This window comes from Xiphophorus couchianus, chromosome 3 (assembly GCF_001444195.1).
Source record: "Xiphophorus couchianus chromosome 3, X_couchianus-1.0, whole genome shotgun sequence".
In the NCBI taxonomy this organism is placed as follows: Eukaryota; Metazoa; Chordata; class Actinopteri; order Cyprinodontiformes; family Poeciliidae; genus Xiphophorus; species Xiphophorus couchianus.
This window is the reverse complement of record NC_040230.1, coordinates 4,624,174-4,638,542: the sequence shown is the minus strand read 5'-3', so window position 1 is coordinate 4,638,542 and position 14,369 is coordinate 4,624,174. Positions and strand designations below refer to the sequence as shown.

General features: G+C 36.5%; 1 protein-coding gene across 3 annotated transcripts; it reads right to left on the bottom strand.

The window, feature by feature from the left end:
- Positions 1–1,311: 1,311 nt before the first annotated feature.
- Positions 1,312–13,521, bottom strand: tmod4 (tropomodulin 4 (muscle)). 3 transcript variants are annotated; one of them, XM_028012369.1, is made up of 10 exons: positions 13,393–13,521; positions 8,624–8,770; positions 7,583–7,739; positions 6,904–7,023; positions 4,023–4,115; positions 3,781–3,911; positions 3,464–3,571; positions 3,044–3,187; positions 2,786–2,930; positions 1,312–1,693 (listed from the first exon to the last, which is right to left on the bottom strand). In XM_028012369.1, the coding sequence occupies exons 2-10, from the start codon at positions 8,723–8,725 to the stop codon at positions 1,671–1,673; spliced, it is 1,023 nt and encodes a 340-aa protein (XP_027868170.1). In that variant the 5' UTR covers positions 8,726–8,770; positions 13,393–13,521; the 3' UTR covers positions 1,312–1,670. The 3 variants fall into 3 exon arrangements, with proteins under 3 accessions (XP_027868170.1, XP_027868171.1, XP_027868172.1); XM_028012370.1 differs by lacking the exon at positions 13,393–13,521 and adding an exon at positions 10,275–10,385; XM_028012371.1 differs by lacking the exon at positions 13,393–13,521 and adding an exon at positions 8,905–9,005.
- Between the last annotated feature and the right edge of the window lie 848 nt (positions 13,522–14,369).

Here is a 14,369-nt window from a genome sequence, read left to right as displayed (position 1 = left end):
CACATTAACTTTACAAGTCCACCCATGCATTAAGGATGTAATTTCTGTTTAGCAATAACAGCCATTCTGTCACTGAACCTCCAAGCATTCTCATGGTTTAAAAACTACAGAACATGCAGCATGTTTCTGCTTCTGTTAAACTCTGTGGGTTTCCAAATACACAAAAGTTATTTCCACTTCACTTGCTGGAAGTTATTGAATAGTAATACTACTACTTCTACTAGAATGGCATTTAACAAGCACATGCATAAAGTCAAATGATTGTGAATTAGCTTAAAAAATGTCAACTTGCTGGATCCATACAGGAATCAACAATGGATAACTTGTTAAGAGTTCAGGAGCAAAATGATCAGATTTAATTGCTTAAATAACTTTAAATCTACTTAGTTATCTTATTGTAAGTGTAATTTTTGTGCAAATACTCAGAAATGTATACAAAACCATTCTTGTATTTCACCCAGCTGTTATCATGTCTGTTATCAAAGTTTGAGATCCAAGCAGTAGACATTTCCTCTTTCACACTTTACATGATTTTCTAAAAGTTAATTCTCTAATACCTAATTATATTGTTTGCATGACTATTAGGGCTAAATTTGATTGGCTTGATGCATTTACATTTTTTTTTTTTTTTTCCATTGGGGTCAATATGTCTTAGTTTGATTCGTTTTCTTCCCCAGTGATCGTTTTTATTAACACAAAAATGAACATTAGGATCAGTAAAACTTTTACTTTAATAATTTCCAGAAATAATTTTATAGTTTTCCATGAGGATCATGCTACTCAACAATATTGTGTCAAAATCATAGCAAGCCAGATGTGGTGCCTAGTCTCAATAGTACAAAGAAAAAAAGAGCGTTTTAAGGAAATAAAAAAAATTTTGGCATGAGGATCATAGGAGTTGAAATCCTCATAGGTTAGCAGCTGCTTCTGTTTGTAGACGTCTGGGTTCACAAAAGTGCAGCTCTCTTAAAGTTGGTTCTTATATTTGGAACAAGGTAACTCAAGCTCAGCGGGCTAATTTCTGTTTTGCATCAGGGTCAAGAAAGGGAGGGCACAGGGTGTAAAAATAGCTCTGGTGTTTGAGAAAAGTCATTGGATCAGGAAAGAATTAAAATAATTAATTTGATGTGATTCATTTGTTCTTAAAATTCAGTAATATTTTGAAGTTATATAATTTTGGCTGAAATATACAGAGAATGTGATCCTAAGAAACGTTTTGTGACTTATATAAATAGATCGGCCATTAGTTGACCATAATTTCCATATGTACAACTGTATGTAGAAGAAACAAAATTAAACTTGCCAGAGATGTAGAAGAAAATAGTCCAATAGATATTTTTATTGAAAATATTTACAGGTTCCCTCCCCACAAAAGATTTAGCACCACAAAAGTGAAAAAGTTTCCGTGAATCAAATAATTTTCTGTGATGATGATGTTGGTGATGAACAAATTAAATCACAAAAAAGACACAGCACATTTGATCACATCATTTTATAATGAATTCAGCAGTAAATGAAATGAAATGGTTAAGCATGGAAGTTGGACATGGTTCAGATTAATTTGGGATGATTTGTTCTTCTCTTTCACACCCCTGACAGAAAGCTGTTGCATCGCTGACATCAGAGGTCTTTTCAGGCTCTGAAGGGCTTACGTGTTTCTCCTGTTTGCTTCATCTCAGTCTCTGTTGGCGAACTGTAAAGCAAAGAGATCTTACAGTCACATTTTCACTCTGTTGTGGTTGCTCCAAAAACAGTGATTTTCTTTTCTAAAAGGCAAATGCAGTTCTGATAAAAAACTCTTATCAAAATCATTATTTCTATCATAGATTTTGTCTTATATTGAAATGAAATGAATATACAACAAGCAATATGGGAAGTATGATTGCTAGAGAGTTTTTGTTACTTCTTTTTTTTTTAGATTTGCATAGCGAAAAGGACATATAAAAGCTGAAATATGTACAAACATTTGTAAATGTCCCTTTACAAGTTCCATAACAAACAAAAACTTCTGGATTTACTCTAGCTGATTATTTGATCACTCCTATCAACAGAATTGCTACATTTTAAGTAATTTGATTTTCTGGTATAGACTCAGCATTTACTTCTTTTAGGTTTAAGGTCAGGGACAGAAGCCTAAAAGTCAGACTGCTTTATTCATTGCAAAATCATTTTTGATGTGTTTGGAATTGTAATGCTAGTTGATTTTGCCACAGCTTTATTTGTCCGGTATGTCAGATGAGAGAAAATTAATTAAAACATTCAGGAAACACCAAACCTCAAGGTACTGTAAACTGCAAATGACAGAAATACCAGTTTCACGTTCAAATGAGATGTTTGGAGGAGCTTTTCAAGCCTAAAGACTTAGCTTTTGAACAAGATGGTGCTTTAATCTGTTTCAATACCAGAGCTATTGGCTCATTGCACAAGGTGAATGGAATAAGAAATGACTTCCAACTTCAGTTCAATTAGCAGCTAGATGGCTAATGTTCTGACAGGACAAAGATCCCAAATGGATCATAAATGATTTTGGGATAGATTAAAGGGCATAAACTTTAATCCAATAAAAATATATTAATTTAAATTGTTTGTTATATGATTATCTCAAATAATGGTTCAAATACATTGTTAAAAGCCAAAAATTCTTTTTCCAGACATGCAAGCTCAGGATGTGTATGTAAGCCACTTTCAAGTGTTCCTGTTTGCCTGTGTTGATCTATTTTTGATTACCAAAGCAAAACCTTAATTAACAATTCATGTTGTTCTAAGCAGACTGGGCAGTACTCACTCATGTCATTGTTTCTTGTAATGGCCATGGCGGCTCTGGCGCGGGGACCCTGCTGGTTGAAATGATAGCCGAACTTAAGAATGCTAGAGTTGTTTTCCAACATGGAGGCAATCTCCATCTCGACTGTGTCTCCCAGCTTCTGCCTCTGCATAAAAGAACAGGAATGGATTCATCTCTTGTTCTTTTGCTGTTTTTTACTGATACTGATTAGCCTAACTAAATGCATTGCTTGAAAAAATGGTCACATCTGTTTCCTACCTGGTTGTCAATCTTGAGCTCCACCAGTGTGGCGTTGTTAGCCATGGCTTTAATGATGGCCATCATGCCATCGGAAGTAATAAAATTGGACTCAATGTTAAGACTCTGCAAGCTGGTGTTCTCCTGTAGCATCTCAGCACATGCCTGGAAACAACACACATAATATGATCACATGCTCTACGTTTGCATTATCTCTTTTGTTTGACAGATAAAAACCTTACAACAAACACTTAAAGGATGCTGATTTTTGAATAGTTTAGGGTAATATTTCTATTTTATTTATTTACACAAAACTGCGTAAATACATATCCTAGTAAACAATATATCTGATTTGTAAAAAAATAAATGAAGTCATAACACAAAGTCTTAAACTTTTTTTTTTTTTGCTGTTACTGTTAATGAAAACACCAATGTACTCACATAAGCCACAGGGTCATTGCTACGAGTTGCAGCAATGCTTAAAACCTCTACATGGGAGTTCTCCTTCATTGCGTCAAAGACCTCCTTTAGTGTTGGGATGGGAATGTCCTTCAGGTCAAAAGGTTAAATCATTTGTCTTTATTTGAGCCAGCTTCAAATGACCTAAACTATTTAATATACTGTGTGTTGTGGCACATGGTGATATGACAAATGTTTGGCAAAAAACAGCTTGAAAAAGTAGTTTTTTTGGATGAACCAAAAAATGAATTGAGTAGCAGACTTTTGCTATTCTTGCTGTAAAGTAGCCCTGAAACTACCTTGATGTTGTTCAGGTTGACCTCAGTCAGAGAGCTGTCGTTGTTGAGGATTCTCTCGAGGGTCTCCTCCACATTGGTGGGGTTTGGAGGTTCTTCAGGGAAGCTCTTGAATGGATCTGGTTTCACAACACCTGGATGCAACAGGAAGACACAAGTGAGGCTAAAGAGATGCAGAGTGAAATGAATCTTGATTATACAGCACTATCCAACTAATCTGCCTTTCTAGAATGAGTATCACTCACTGTTGATGCCCTCTGTGTTAGCGATTGTGCCTGTGGTGCCCAGAGCATCGTAGTACTGCTTGTTGCTCATCAGTGTGTACATTCCAAGGATGGCTGCAATGAGAGGAAAACTATCACTACACAGTGTGACATGGTCACTGCTGAGATATAAATATGTTTATATTTAAATCAAAGTACATGCCACAGCCTACTTTACAGTCCATTTTCTTTTTTAAATCTGTGCTGCTACTGTGTCCGAAGATAAGTTTTTACACACTGGCTTGTTGGTAAACCAGATTTTTATTTTCTTCTGTTCTACTTTTGGATTTAAAACCTAAAGACTTCTGGATTATGTGCATGTCATAATAAAATGTAAGCTTCTTTGCATGTTTTTCGAAAGCAAAAATATAGTTTTATTTCTACTGAGCTTAGAAGGAACCTGGATGTTCTATCAGAGTTTTGCAAGGATGGATGGATGGAAATTCACATTTGACAGGATTTGTTAAATCATTTGTTAAAAGATAAATGACAGCAAAAAAATAAAATTGTAAGCCACATTCATACACAAAAGACATAATTGAAAAAAAAGAAATAAAAACAATCTGACTTTGATGTTTAAAATGAATATTTCAAAGAGAATGTTATTATAGTTAGCGTATACTTCTTAGCAAGAAATACAGTATATAGACATATATTTTGTAAATTTGGCCTTATTTTACACTATTTTACTCTTATTTTTCTGTTTTTATATTTTTGTTCATTTAAACATAAATGAACAAAAATTTCATTTATTTTTGCCTATATTTAGGCAAAAATAAATATTTTTATTTGGATATGCATGCATATATTTACATTTACCTTGCTGCTGGTAGTTAAATTTCTCCACTGTGGGACAATAAAGATATTTCTAATCTAAAGATATAAAACAGTTCTCAGAAACATGGTTCTAAAACTAATCTTTAAGTATTTTTCAGTTTAAACTATATTTTTTTTTAAGTTTAAAAAGAAATACGAAAAAAATAATAATAATTTTCTCATTTTCTCACATGTTTTGCTTTGGAATCAAAGGCTCAGTTTTCCCAGTGAGTTTGTGTTTGTGAAATAAACACAAACTTCTTTGAAGAAGTTTGACCTACTTTTGTAGTTGGTAACAATAATTTCTGAAGCTATTAAATCCTCTTAACAACATCCAAACAACTGTAATCATTAGGTGAGAAGTGCCATATTTTTGCTGATATGCAGTTTAAAAACATGTAAGATGTAGTACCACAATTTCAATAATGAGTTGGTGTTTATATTTGACATTTATATTAATTGTGAATAAGCACCATATAAATAAGCTGAAATCAATTGAATCAGGTACTTGGCAACAATTTGCAAGTTTGCAGCAAATATAATAACATATACAACAAATCCATCTAGAATAGGAAAAAAAAAGTATTTTTCAAAATAAAACGTTTTATGGACCAGTACTTAAGGATTCAAAACAGTATTTTCCTTCATTTACTTAAAGGTGAAGTGAAAGTAAACGTATTTTAGCCGAATTTTGCTGTTTTTGTGCTGCTATTACAGTTTGTCACCAGCAGGAGGCAGACTGTTTTTTTTTTTTTTTTTGGCTTGGTCTTGTAAACTGCCAGCACCCATCTGATGTAGAAGCCAACTGCTATGACAGCACCCACCTCCCCACCCACCAGCCTCCTGACCCGGAGAGGGGAACCATGGGAAAGGCCTTGAGAGAAAAGAGAAGCCAGGGGGGACAGCTGCTAGTTAAGGGGACAGGGATTTCTGGGAGTGAGATAGAGGTGTTTCTGGCCATTAACACCTGGACGTCATCCGGTTTGGCCCTGACAGATTTGAGCTTTATGGCTCAAAGTAGACTATTGAACTAAAATATTTAAACTCAGATTAAATGTGTTTGTCAAAATCAGGACAAAATTTTAAATCCAACTTTTCTGTTTAACCTGCCTGGTGATATCTGAGCTCAGATTGGATATTTTATGCATTTTTTTAATATGTCAGCCCACACAAAGCCTCACAGGGGCTAACTGAGATTTAATCCTGATCTGGATGCTGTCCAGGGTCAAACACGCGGCTGCTGGACAAACACACCCCCTCGTTCTGCTTTTCCAGATGCCTGCTTGTCTGACCGGACTGTCAGGAGAGTGTGACTGCTTGTTCGGCCTGCTTTGTCACTCTCAATAAAGTTGACTCTCTTAATGATTCAGTGTCATCCACCGCAGACAGACCCAACTTCTCCAATTAGCAGCCATTACTTTGAAGCAGCGAAGCACGGCACATTCTGGATCCTAAACTGAAGTTTAAGGATTCCGACCTTCAGGAAACATGGAGAACTGTGGCTTTATCACCCAACACAGAGCCTTCACACATGTCTGCTTGGGGCAGATACAGTATCTTTGCTCTCAGCATCCCTACATCCTCTCCACCCTTTCTTCAGTGGCCTGCAGCCAGGCTTATTTATTTTAGTGTTTGCTGAGCTCGGGGAATTGGAGCTTGCTGCATTGCTGGCAGCGTCTGTTAACTTGGGACAACTTTGCCATCTTAGTGTTGAGGGAAACAATTTGAAGCCAGTGGCAGAGACAGCAGCCCTGCAGGATTGAACTATGTGGGTCACAGCGACCGTTGTGAAAACAACGAGATCACACTATGCATTGTGGGCCATTATTATGGGTTAGATGGCAGCTGTTGGTGGGAAACTGAATGGGGAAAGACAGAATATGGCAGAGCAAAATAAGCCTTTTTTTTTAGATTTCTTGCTGCAAAACAGCATCTTAAATGATATCCTATAAAACCATTTATGATCTTAGGCACAGACAGTTTTCAGTCAAAGGAACATACTTAGTTAATCTTAAGTGTTTAATCAGCACTGTGAAGGTTTTCTAACCTGCAATGTCGCACATCTCTGCATCTGTGGCGTTTTTCAAAGCTTCTTCCAGCTCTGGCTCCAGGATCACCTGCTCATGCAAGGGAATCTCCTTTGGCTTCTTAGGCACAAATGTCTTTCCTGGAGTACAGACAAAAAGGAAATCAAACAGCATAACTCCAATATTCAAAGCAATCTAATATTTATGCGTATTATATTAAATGATGTTCTGCAGATTTCTTTCTCTGTTTTGACAGATGATAGTTCTGATAAAAGTGTTTAAGAGCTATGAAACACTACTTTCTCATTTTTCTTATGTGAATAAATCTACACAACAGCACCTGGCAATACAAAAGTACTTGTTGCATTCCTAGTTCCTATTTAATAAATCTAATAAACTTCCTCTGAAGCACACTCTCTTGCAGATCTTTTAGGTCTAAAGATGCTGGACTGCAGCTGCTTAATGAATGTGGCCTCAAAAGTCAGTCAGCTGCAAAATCCCACACAGATCTGAAACCAAGAGCACTGAACTTTGGAGCAGCGGTGCATCACAGACCGCAACACAGGAAAAAACCTTTTGAAATGCACAAAATAGAGCTGAGGAACTCCTTTAGTAGTGTTTTGTTGTCCAAAATGCCGATCTAAATGACACAAATTGCATTTTAATTTCAAAGAGTTCAGAGAAACCACTTTCTCTGACCTTTCTTTTTCCCGGTGAAGGGCACCAGGTCTTCCCTGTCAGGGTGCTCCAGAGCCTGCTTCTCCAGGTGCTGCAGCAGGGCTTCACGGTCAAACGGCCCCGTCGGGCCCTTCTTGGTCTGGTCTCGTTGCCGCATGCCAGCTGGGAGCATGGCATTCTGGGAGAACACAAGATCAAAACAATGTCCAAATGAAACATCTCAAAGATACAGGAATATGTTCTTTGAAGCCCCCAGAGGTTTGCTAAAGAACATTAGTGAATAATCAGAATCATGAACACTAAATAACACAGCAGGCAGAAGGAACATAATGGAGAATTTTTATGCCGTTTGCTAAAAGTTATGTAGGTGCTGCAGCAGACAGGTTGACAATTTGGATCTCATGAGATTCCTAGGTGCAAAGAGCTTTATGGATGTAAACACTGTTCATAACCCTGAAAACACCATCCCAATCATAAAAAAAATAGTGACAGCAGGGATATTTTTATTTCAGGTACCTTTTTTGTCTATCACATAAAAACCCAGAGCACACATTAACATTTGTTAAAATGTGAAATGGTTCAAACGGAATGAACACACTAGCAAGGTGCTCCAAAAGTGAAACAATGCCTTGATGCTAGATATTATTTCAATCTTTGTGATGGTGCAAAGAAAGATTTTAATACAGACTGCTACAGGAGACATTTCCTGTCCACATCTTTTACCATTTACAATACCTCTTTAGTTAAATGAGCTTCAACAACATTAAATTTTTTAATTTGAATTTGAATTGAGCTTGCCATAGTATTTTTTGCATACAATTCTGATTAAATGCATTTAGCACAGATTATGCAGAGAATATTAAATCGGGTTTGTAGATTTGGTTGCATGTTGCAGTCATCAGAAGGAAAAATTAAATGATAACGTCAAAATTCAGTAGAACTATGAATCTACCGATGACCCGAAAAACCCACACCAGGTTTGAATAAGACCATTAATCCCCTGGGGCCCAGGTGTCAGAGATCAAAACTGAGCGCTTGGCAGGTTTTACTGTCACTCCATACCTCAGGGTCCATCTCCTGCAGATCACACTCTAGCTGCTCCAGCTCTTCAGCACTGAGGCCTTTGAGGATGGCATCCTCATCGATGTTCCTTGGGTCCGACATGGCTCACATACACTCACAGTCACGCATACACACCGCTGCACACCCCTGGATTTGAGGATAGAAAGGAAAACAATTCAATACATTTTCTTAAACTTTTAAGCAAATGCTTACAAATGTTAAATAAAGAAAAAATAAATGCATCTCCAATCGTCAAACCAAACAGTTGAGAGAAGCTTCACCTTAAAACATCTAAACGGTGATTAACCACAGACTGATGTCCTGCGTAAGTGAAACATATGAGACACACAGAGCAAGGTCCTTGTAACATTAAACCCTTCGCTCACCACATAGCAACTAAGAATAGCAGAATGTAGAGAGGACTGAAAAGAGCAATCCCTTATTTATCATTGACAAACACACACTCATACAGAAGCAGGCCCACCCAAAACATATCTGCTAACACTAACGCCGGACAACTGTCGCACCAACAAGGAGCAAAGGATTCACCCTACATAAGAATTTTAAACAAGACAAACATATCATGAGACATCAGTTTGAGCAGCCAATGGTTTTATTTTTGGTCCAGAGATTTTCCCAACTATGACAAAGGAGTGAAATCCTCTCGCTCCACGTTACAGAATAAGGTTTATTAAAAAGAGAGAATAATTTGCATAAAATATCATTAAAAGGAGTTTAATACCAAATAAATGTAATTTCAGAATGTTTCAATGATCTACCTCTCATGCTTTCTCTATGCTTTTGTTCTGGTTCATGTCATGAGACATGGATCAAGTCCAAAAATAATACTGAATTGGATTTTCTCTGTCAGATGAAAAAGGTAAAGTGAGGAACTTCACCATCCATGGGAAATTCAAGACAAAGCTGCTGCTCCTTTGTGTTGATGCCTCCTGGATGTCTCTTTTCCAAAGTTTTCTGAATACATCATACTTTGAAGGGACACCAGTGCCGACCCTAAACTCACTGGAAGGAGCATGTATCTTTGGCAATTGGGATCTCTGTGTTTCCCCCCATTGCCTGTTACTACAGTAAGAATTAATGACTAAACAGATAAAACTAAATCAATTTGAATGTAGAATTTTCATACTCTGGAAGAAGTACTATGTTGTTTGTGTAGTATCACTAGATCAAGTTCAAGGACAGATTACAGCAAAAGATCAGACATACCAAACAATGGATACCAAGGAAAATGAAATGTTCTGCTCATGTCTCAGGGCTCGGTCATCCTGAAACATTGTTATAACATTACTCTCTCTCTTTCTCAAAGTCACAGACTTTATTAGAGGACACATTGAGTTGTACATTAAGCACATCAGGTTTATCTCTTTTATTGAAATAATGTCTTTAAGTCGTCAGCCAAGCCAAACATAATAAGCTACCGTCCAAAAACAATCTTTTTTGGATTATCAGTTTATGAAGTTATAAACTGATAATAACGGTTTTTTTAAGAATAATGTGCAATGTTAAATTCACAATGTCATGAATTCCTTGATCTAAAACCAATCAGTGATGTTTTCCTGGACGCTAGTTTCAGGCCTCCTTAACAAGCAAGCATCCAGCAACAGACATAAACATGATGGAATCAGACGACCTGATAAAACCTGGTAGTTTGTTCCTGTGCGGCTCGCAAACTCTGCTGGCTTCGCATCACCGCTGAGTGGCTCTAATGCGTAAAGCCAAGGACACAAACTCTGGATCACACCTCACGTCGAAGAAGATAGAGGAGATTTAAAGGATAAGAAGGAGAGGAGGAGATGCAGCTCAGGAGGCAATGTGGAGAACAACTCAATTGGGATTTACTTTCACCATGAACAAGTGGTTTTGATTTGTTTTTAAAATGCACAAACCAGCAAAGTCCCTTTTTGTTATGATTGTATCTGACCCTAATGGTCTCCAACATTTTCATCATGATAGAAACAGAATCATGTGTATTTCCAGCCTTGAAAAAAAAGTTTCAGCTTTGAAACAGCAAATCATGAACTAAAACAGGAATCTGCATTTATAACAGTTTATGTCTTTCCCCAAATGTTGACCTCTGAACTTTATGCGATGGAACACAGAGAAACCAGAGAACAAACTTTTAATAATACCAATTTACTCCTATTCTCAGAGGAAACACAATCATGAAATGAAATATGAAAATATGACTGCTGAGTTAATGCCCGAATACATTGTAGTCTTCTTATTATGAATCACCAGTTCATGTACGGAGAAACTTAATACATATCACTGCCAATAAAGAAAAAGTGATATGTATTTTAATGAACTGGTTTTATGGTTTTATGTAAATTGATAAGAAAACAAAAAATAGGACCTTGATTGCCCCCACAGCTCCTTTGAAAACTTAGTTGCAAACTTTGTAACTTCGGTTTTTGGTTTTATTTTTTATTGTATTTAATTAATTCAGTCATGGACAGAAGTTGAATTTGTAACCTGTAAGTCTGGCTTAATCTTCTATCTGCATTCAAAGTTTTATCATACTAGCAGGGATTAGACTGAATAAACCAGCATAAACTTTTTTAAAAATTTCTTTAACTAAAGAATTTAATAGAAAGTGACATTAAATGTTGCCCTCGTTTTATTGCATCAGTCCACCTCAGTGGAAACAATTGATGCAATGATAAAGGTTCATCTGTCCCCAGCAGTCCCTGTAGAGTTTCTAGATGCAACCAAACAATCTGTGATCCAAGCTGCCTGATGGTTGTCACCTGTTCTGTCAGTTGGCTGATGACTGTTCATTTTCCAGTCAAAAGTCAAACTCATGCATCTGCAAGTGGCTGCTTTGAGGTGGAACTCAGCTGAATCTGAACCTGTACAACATTTAATAATTACAGATTTGACATTTAGGAGTAGAAAACTGCACTAAAAAGGCAGGTCCATAGATTTTTTAAATTTTTATTAATAAGAAATGTGTATAAGAGCTGCAAATTCAGACTCCTGTGAAAAAGTAAAAAAATTAAAATATATTAAAAAAATCATATTCTTCAGAAGTAGGGAGAGCCATACACAAGATGAATCTGAAATGCAGTAAAGAGAAGAATCATCCACTCAAGTGTCTTTTAGTTGGATTTTTATTTCTAACCCAAGTTTCTAGGAAAATGTGAGAATTTCTTTTTCTGGGAAAATTTACCTGTCGTGCTCAAATATAGAAAAATGTATACAAGTATTTACCTGCAGTGACAGTACTCAAGTAACGAGTCTGAGTTCAAAACCTTTGTAAGGCATGGTACTGTTCAGACTTAAACATTAAAAATCTACTCTTAGTGTTGAACAACTAAGATGCAGATTATGACTGTTTCCAGTTTTTTTGTTGTTATAAGCTGTTTAGTATGAATTAGTTTTCTTGTCTAATTCATTGACAGAAGATCTTTGTCCACTTTTAATAAAAGAAGCCTCATAGCTTCATCCTAGGAAAAATCTAGGTGTAATTTTAAGATTCTGCTTCTCCTATTTCATTACCTCTCTTCCTGCCAAAGAGTGAATTTGTCAGGTAAAGTGTAACTGAGCTCTTAAAAAGTTTCAGACATGAATTTTCTGAAGGCAGCTTGTTTATGCACACAAGTGAATCAGGACTCTTTGGCTGTGTGTTGATTCCTTTCAGTACTGGGTTTCAACCTCCAACCATCTGGTGAACTCCTAAAAGCACAATCACAACTTTAGTCACAGCATCTGATTTCCCTGCTTTTATTTTGTTGTGATTTAATAAATATGTATGGCAGAGTTTTAAATACTTGCACTCCAAGAAACTTTGCATTTAAATAAAAAAAAAAAACATTACATACATTAGGTAATGAAGCGGTAGGAGAAATTTGCCTCTTGAGAAAGATAAAAATACATGTGAGTAATTGGATGTGGAGGATATAAAAACAAATCCTCTGAAATGATTACTTTTCTATCAATAAACCTTTCAGGTTTTAATAACCAAACTCCTGTTTTGATTGCCATTTAGATGTTAAATTTACTGTCCAGCTTTTTAAAAGAGCAAAGCCAAGGTTCCTTCAGCAAGCAGACCTTTGTGAAGATCTCTCGCCATGCGAGGGTCGTCTTCTCCACGCCTTACCGTCCGAGTGCAACATTCCAAATCAGCCCTCAGATTAATTTTAGCCACACAAGTCAGCTACTTTCAGTCGTGTGAATCCTCCCCAGCTTGGGTTGCTACTTAAGACTGTGTCAGAGTACCATCCGTACCTTGAAGAGCAACTTTTAAAAGTTTTATATGAGGAAAAAATCCAAAAGACAATTTGTTCCAGGGAGAGAAATACAGATGTCAGCCATTAATGGAGCTTCACTGGATTTGATGAATAGGCAGAGAACAAACTTTGCTTTCTTTCCTTTAATCTGCGGCTTTCAGAGACAAATCTCCAAATCCTCTAGGACGAATTAAAAACACAGTGTTGGGAAACAATTGGATGATTTAACTTCTCCACGTACAGTGCAGGCTGCCTCAACAGTAACCCACTATCCCAGGTTTCACTGCAGGAAAATCCTCTGCACACAAACTGAACAGTTTTTAGCTTTAATTATACATTTAACAGCAAAACAGAAACCCTGAAAAACGTCTGAACAACATATTCAACAATTCCTTCATTTTCACTCCATTCTAACTGAATCAACCTGAGTCATTCAAACTGAAATAGAAATTAATGACTCTATGGGCCCCATATAATAAAGAAAAAGCAGCAGAGACAGAGGGAAGCAGCCTCACCTACCTTCACAGAAGCACAGGGCTGAAGCCCCTCAGCAGGACAGAAGCTGAAGTTAAAGCAGGTTCCCTCTCTGTTTTTCCTCCCCCCTCCCTTTCTTGCTTCACTCTCTCATGGGTCAGGCTTTATGGTTGCTATGCTGAGACGAGCTCACTAGCAGCACTTTGAAAAGTCAGCATTTTATTATTTTGGCTGTGTGGCAGAGAAGGGAGAGACAGAAACAAGTGGGACCTATTCATCAGCCTTTCAAACTGCATTTAAAGTTGTCCAAGAAGAGGGGAAAAAGTGACATCTGGTGGTTTGACTGGAGCGGTACACTGGAAAAGAAATGCAACTATACTGGCCTCTAAAAATACTGACATCCTTGGAAAACTTTATGACCGCGGAATAGCAGAGCTTGATAATTAGTGATAGAGACTTGAATAACGATGGTACAAAACATATACATATGTAGAGGTTTTTTTTTTATTATTATTATTAACTGCAGTCATATTTTTCTTAAATACAGCCTTTAATTTTTAAATATGAATTCCTTGTAAACTGTGACATCCTCTTAGAAGATGGGAGTTGTATGGTCTGATCTTTCTGATGAATTTTCAATTTTTAAAAGATCTGAAAAAGCAATTTCTTTACAAATTGGTTATTTTTTTAAATAACAATTTTTTGGTTCACTGAACATGAAGCAGCTGACATATTTATTTTATTGTTTTTTTCTTAATATACCCCTTTGCACTTTGTATTGCCTTGTTGCTGAAAATGTGCTATATGAATAAAATTAGCTTTACCTTTTTTACCGTATATAGTAACTCATGTTTAATATTTTATTACTACTACTACATCTATACAACAGCAGGTTGAAGATGTAAGTTTGGAATGAATTAATCAATTTACCTTCACCCGATTAAAAAGAATAAAAGGTTAACAGGCCTGCAGATATATTTATTTTACCATGAAGATGGGCTAACTCAATATTTTTTTCAAGA

Excerpts from the sequence above, each read along its gene's own strand:
- tmod4 (XM_028012369.1), bottom strand. The coding sequence starts at position 8,725 with ATGTCGGACCCAAGGAACATCGATGAGGATGCCATCCTCAAAGGCCTC. Across the intron at positions 3,188-3,463 it reads GCAATGACCCTGTGGCTTAT|GCATGTGCTGAGATGCTACA; the intron begins GTGAGTACATTG and ends TGTTGTTTCCAG. Across the intron at positions 1,694-2,785 it reads TACAAGAAACAATGACATGA|TTCGCCAACAGAGACTGAGA; the intron begins GTGAGTACTGCC and ends TTTGCTTTACAG.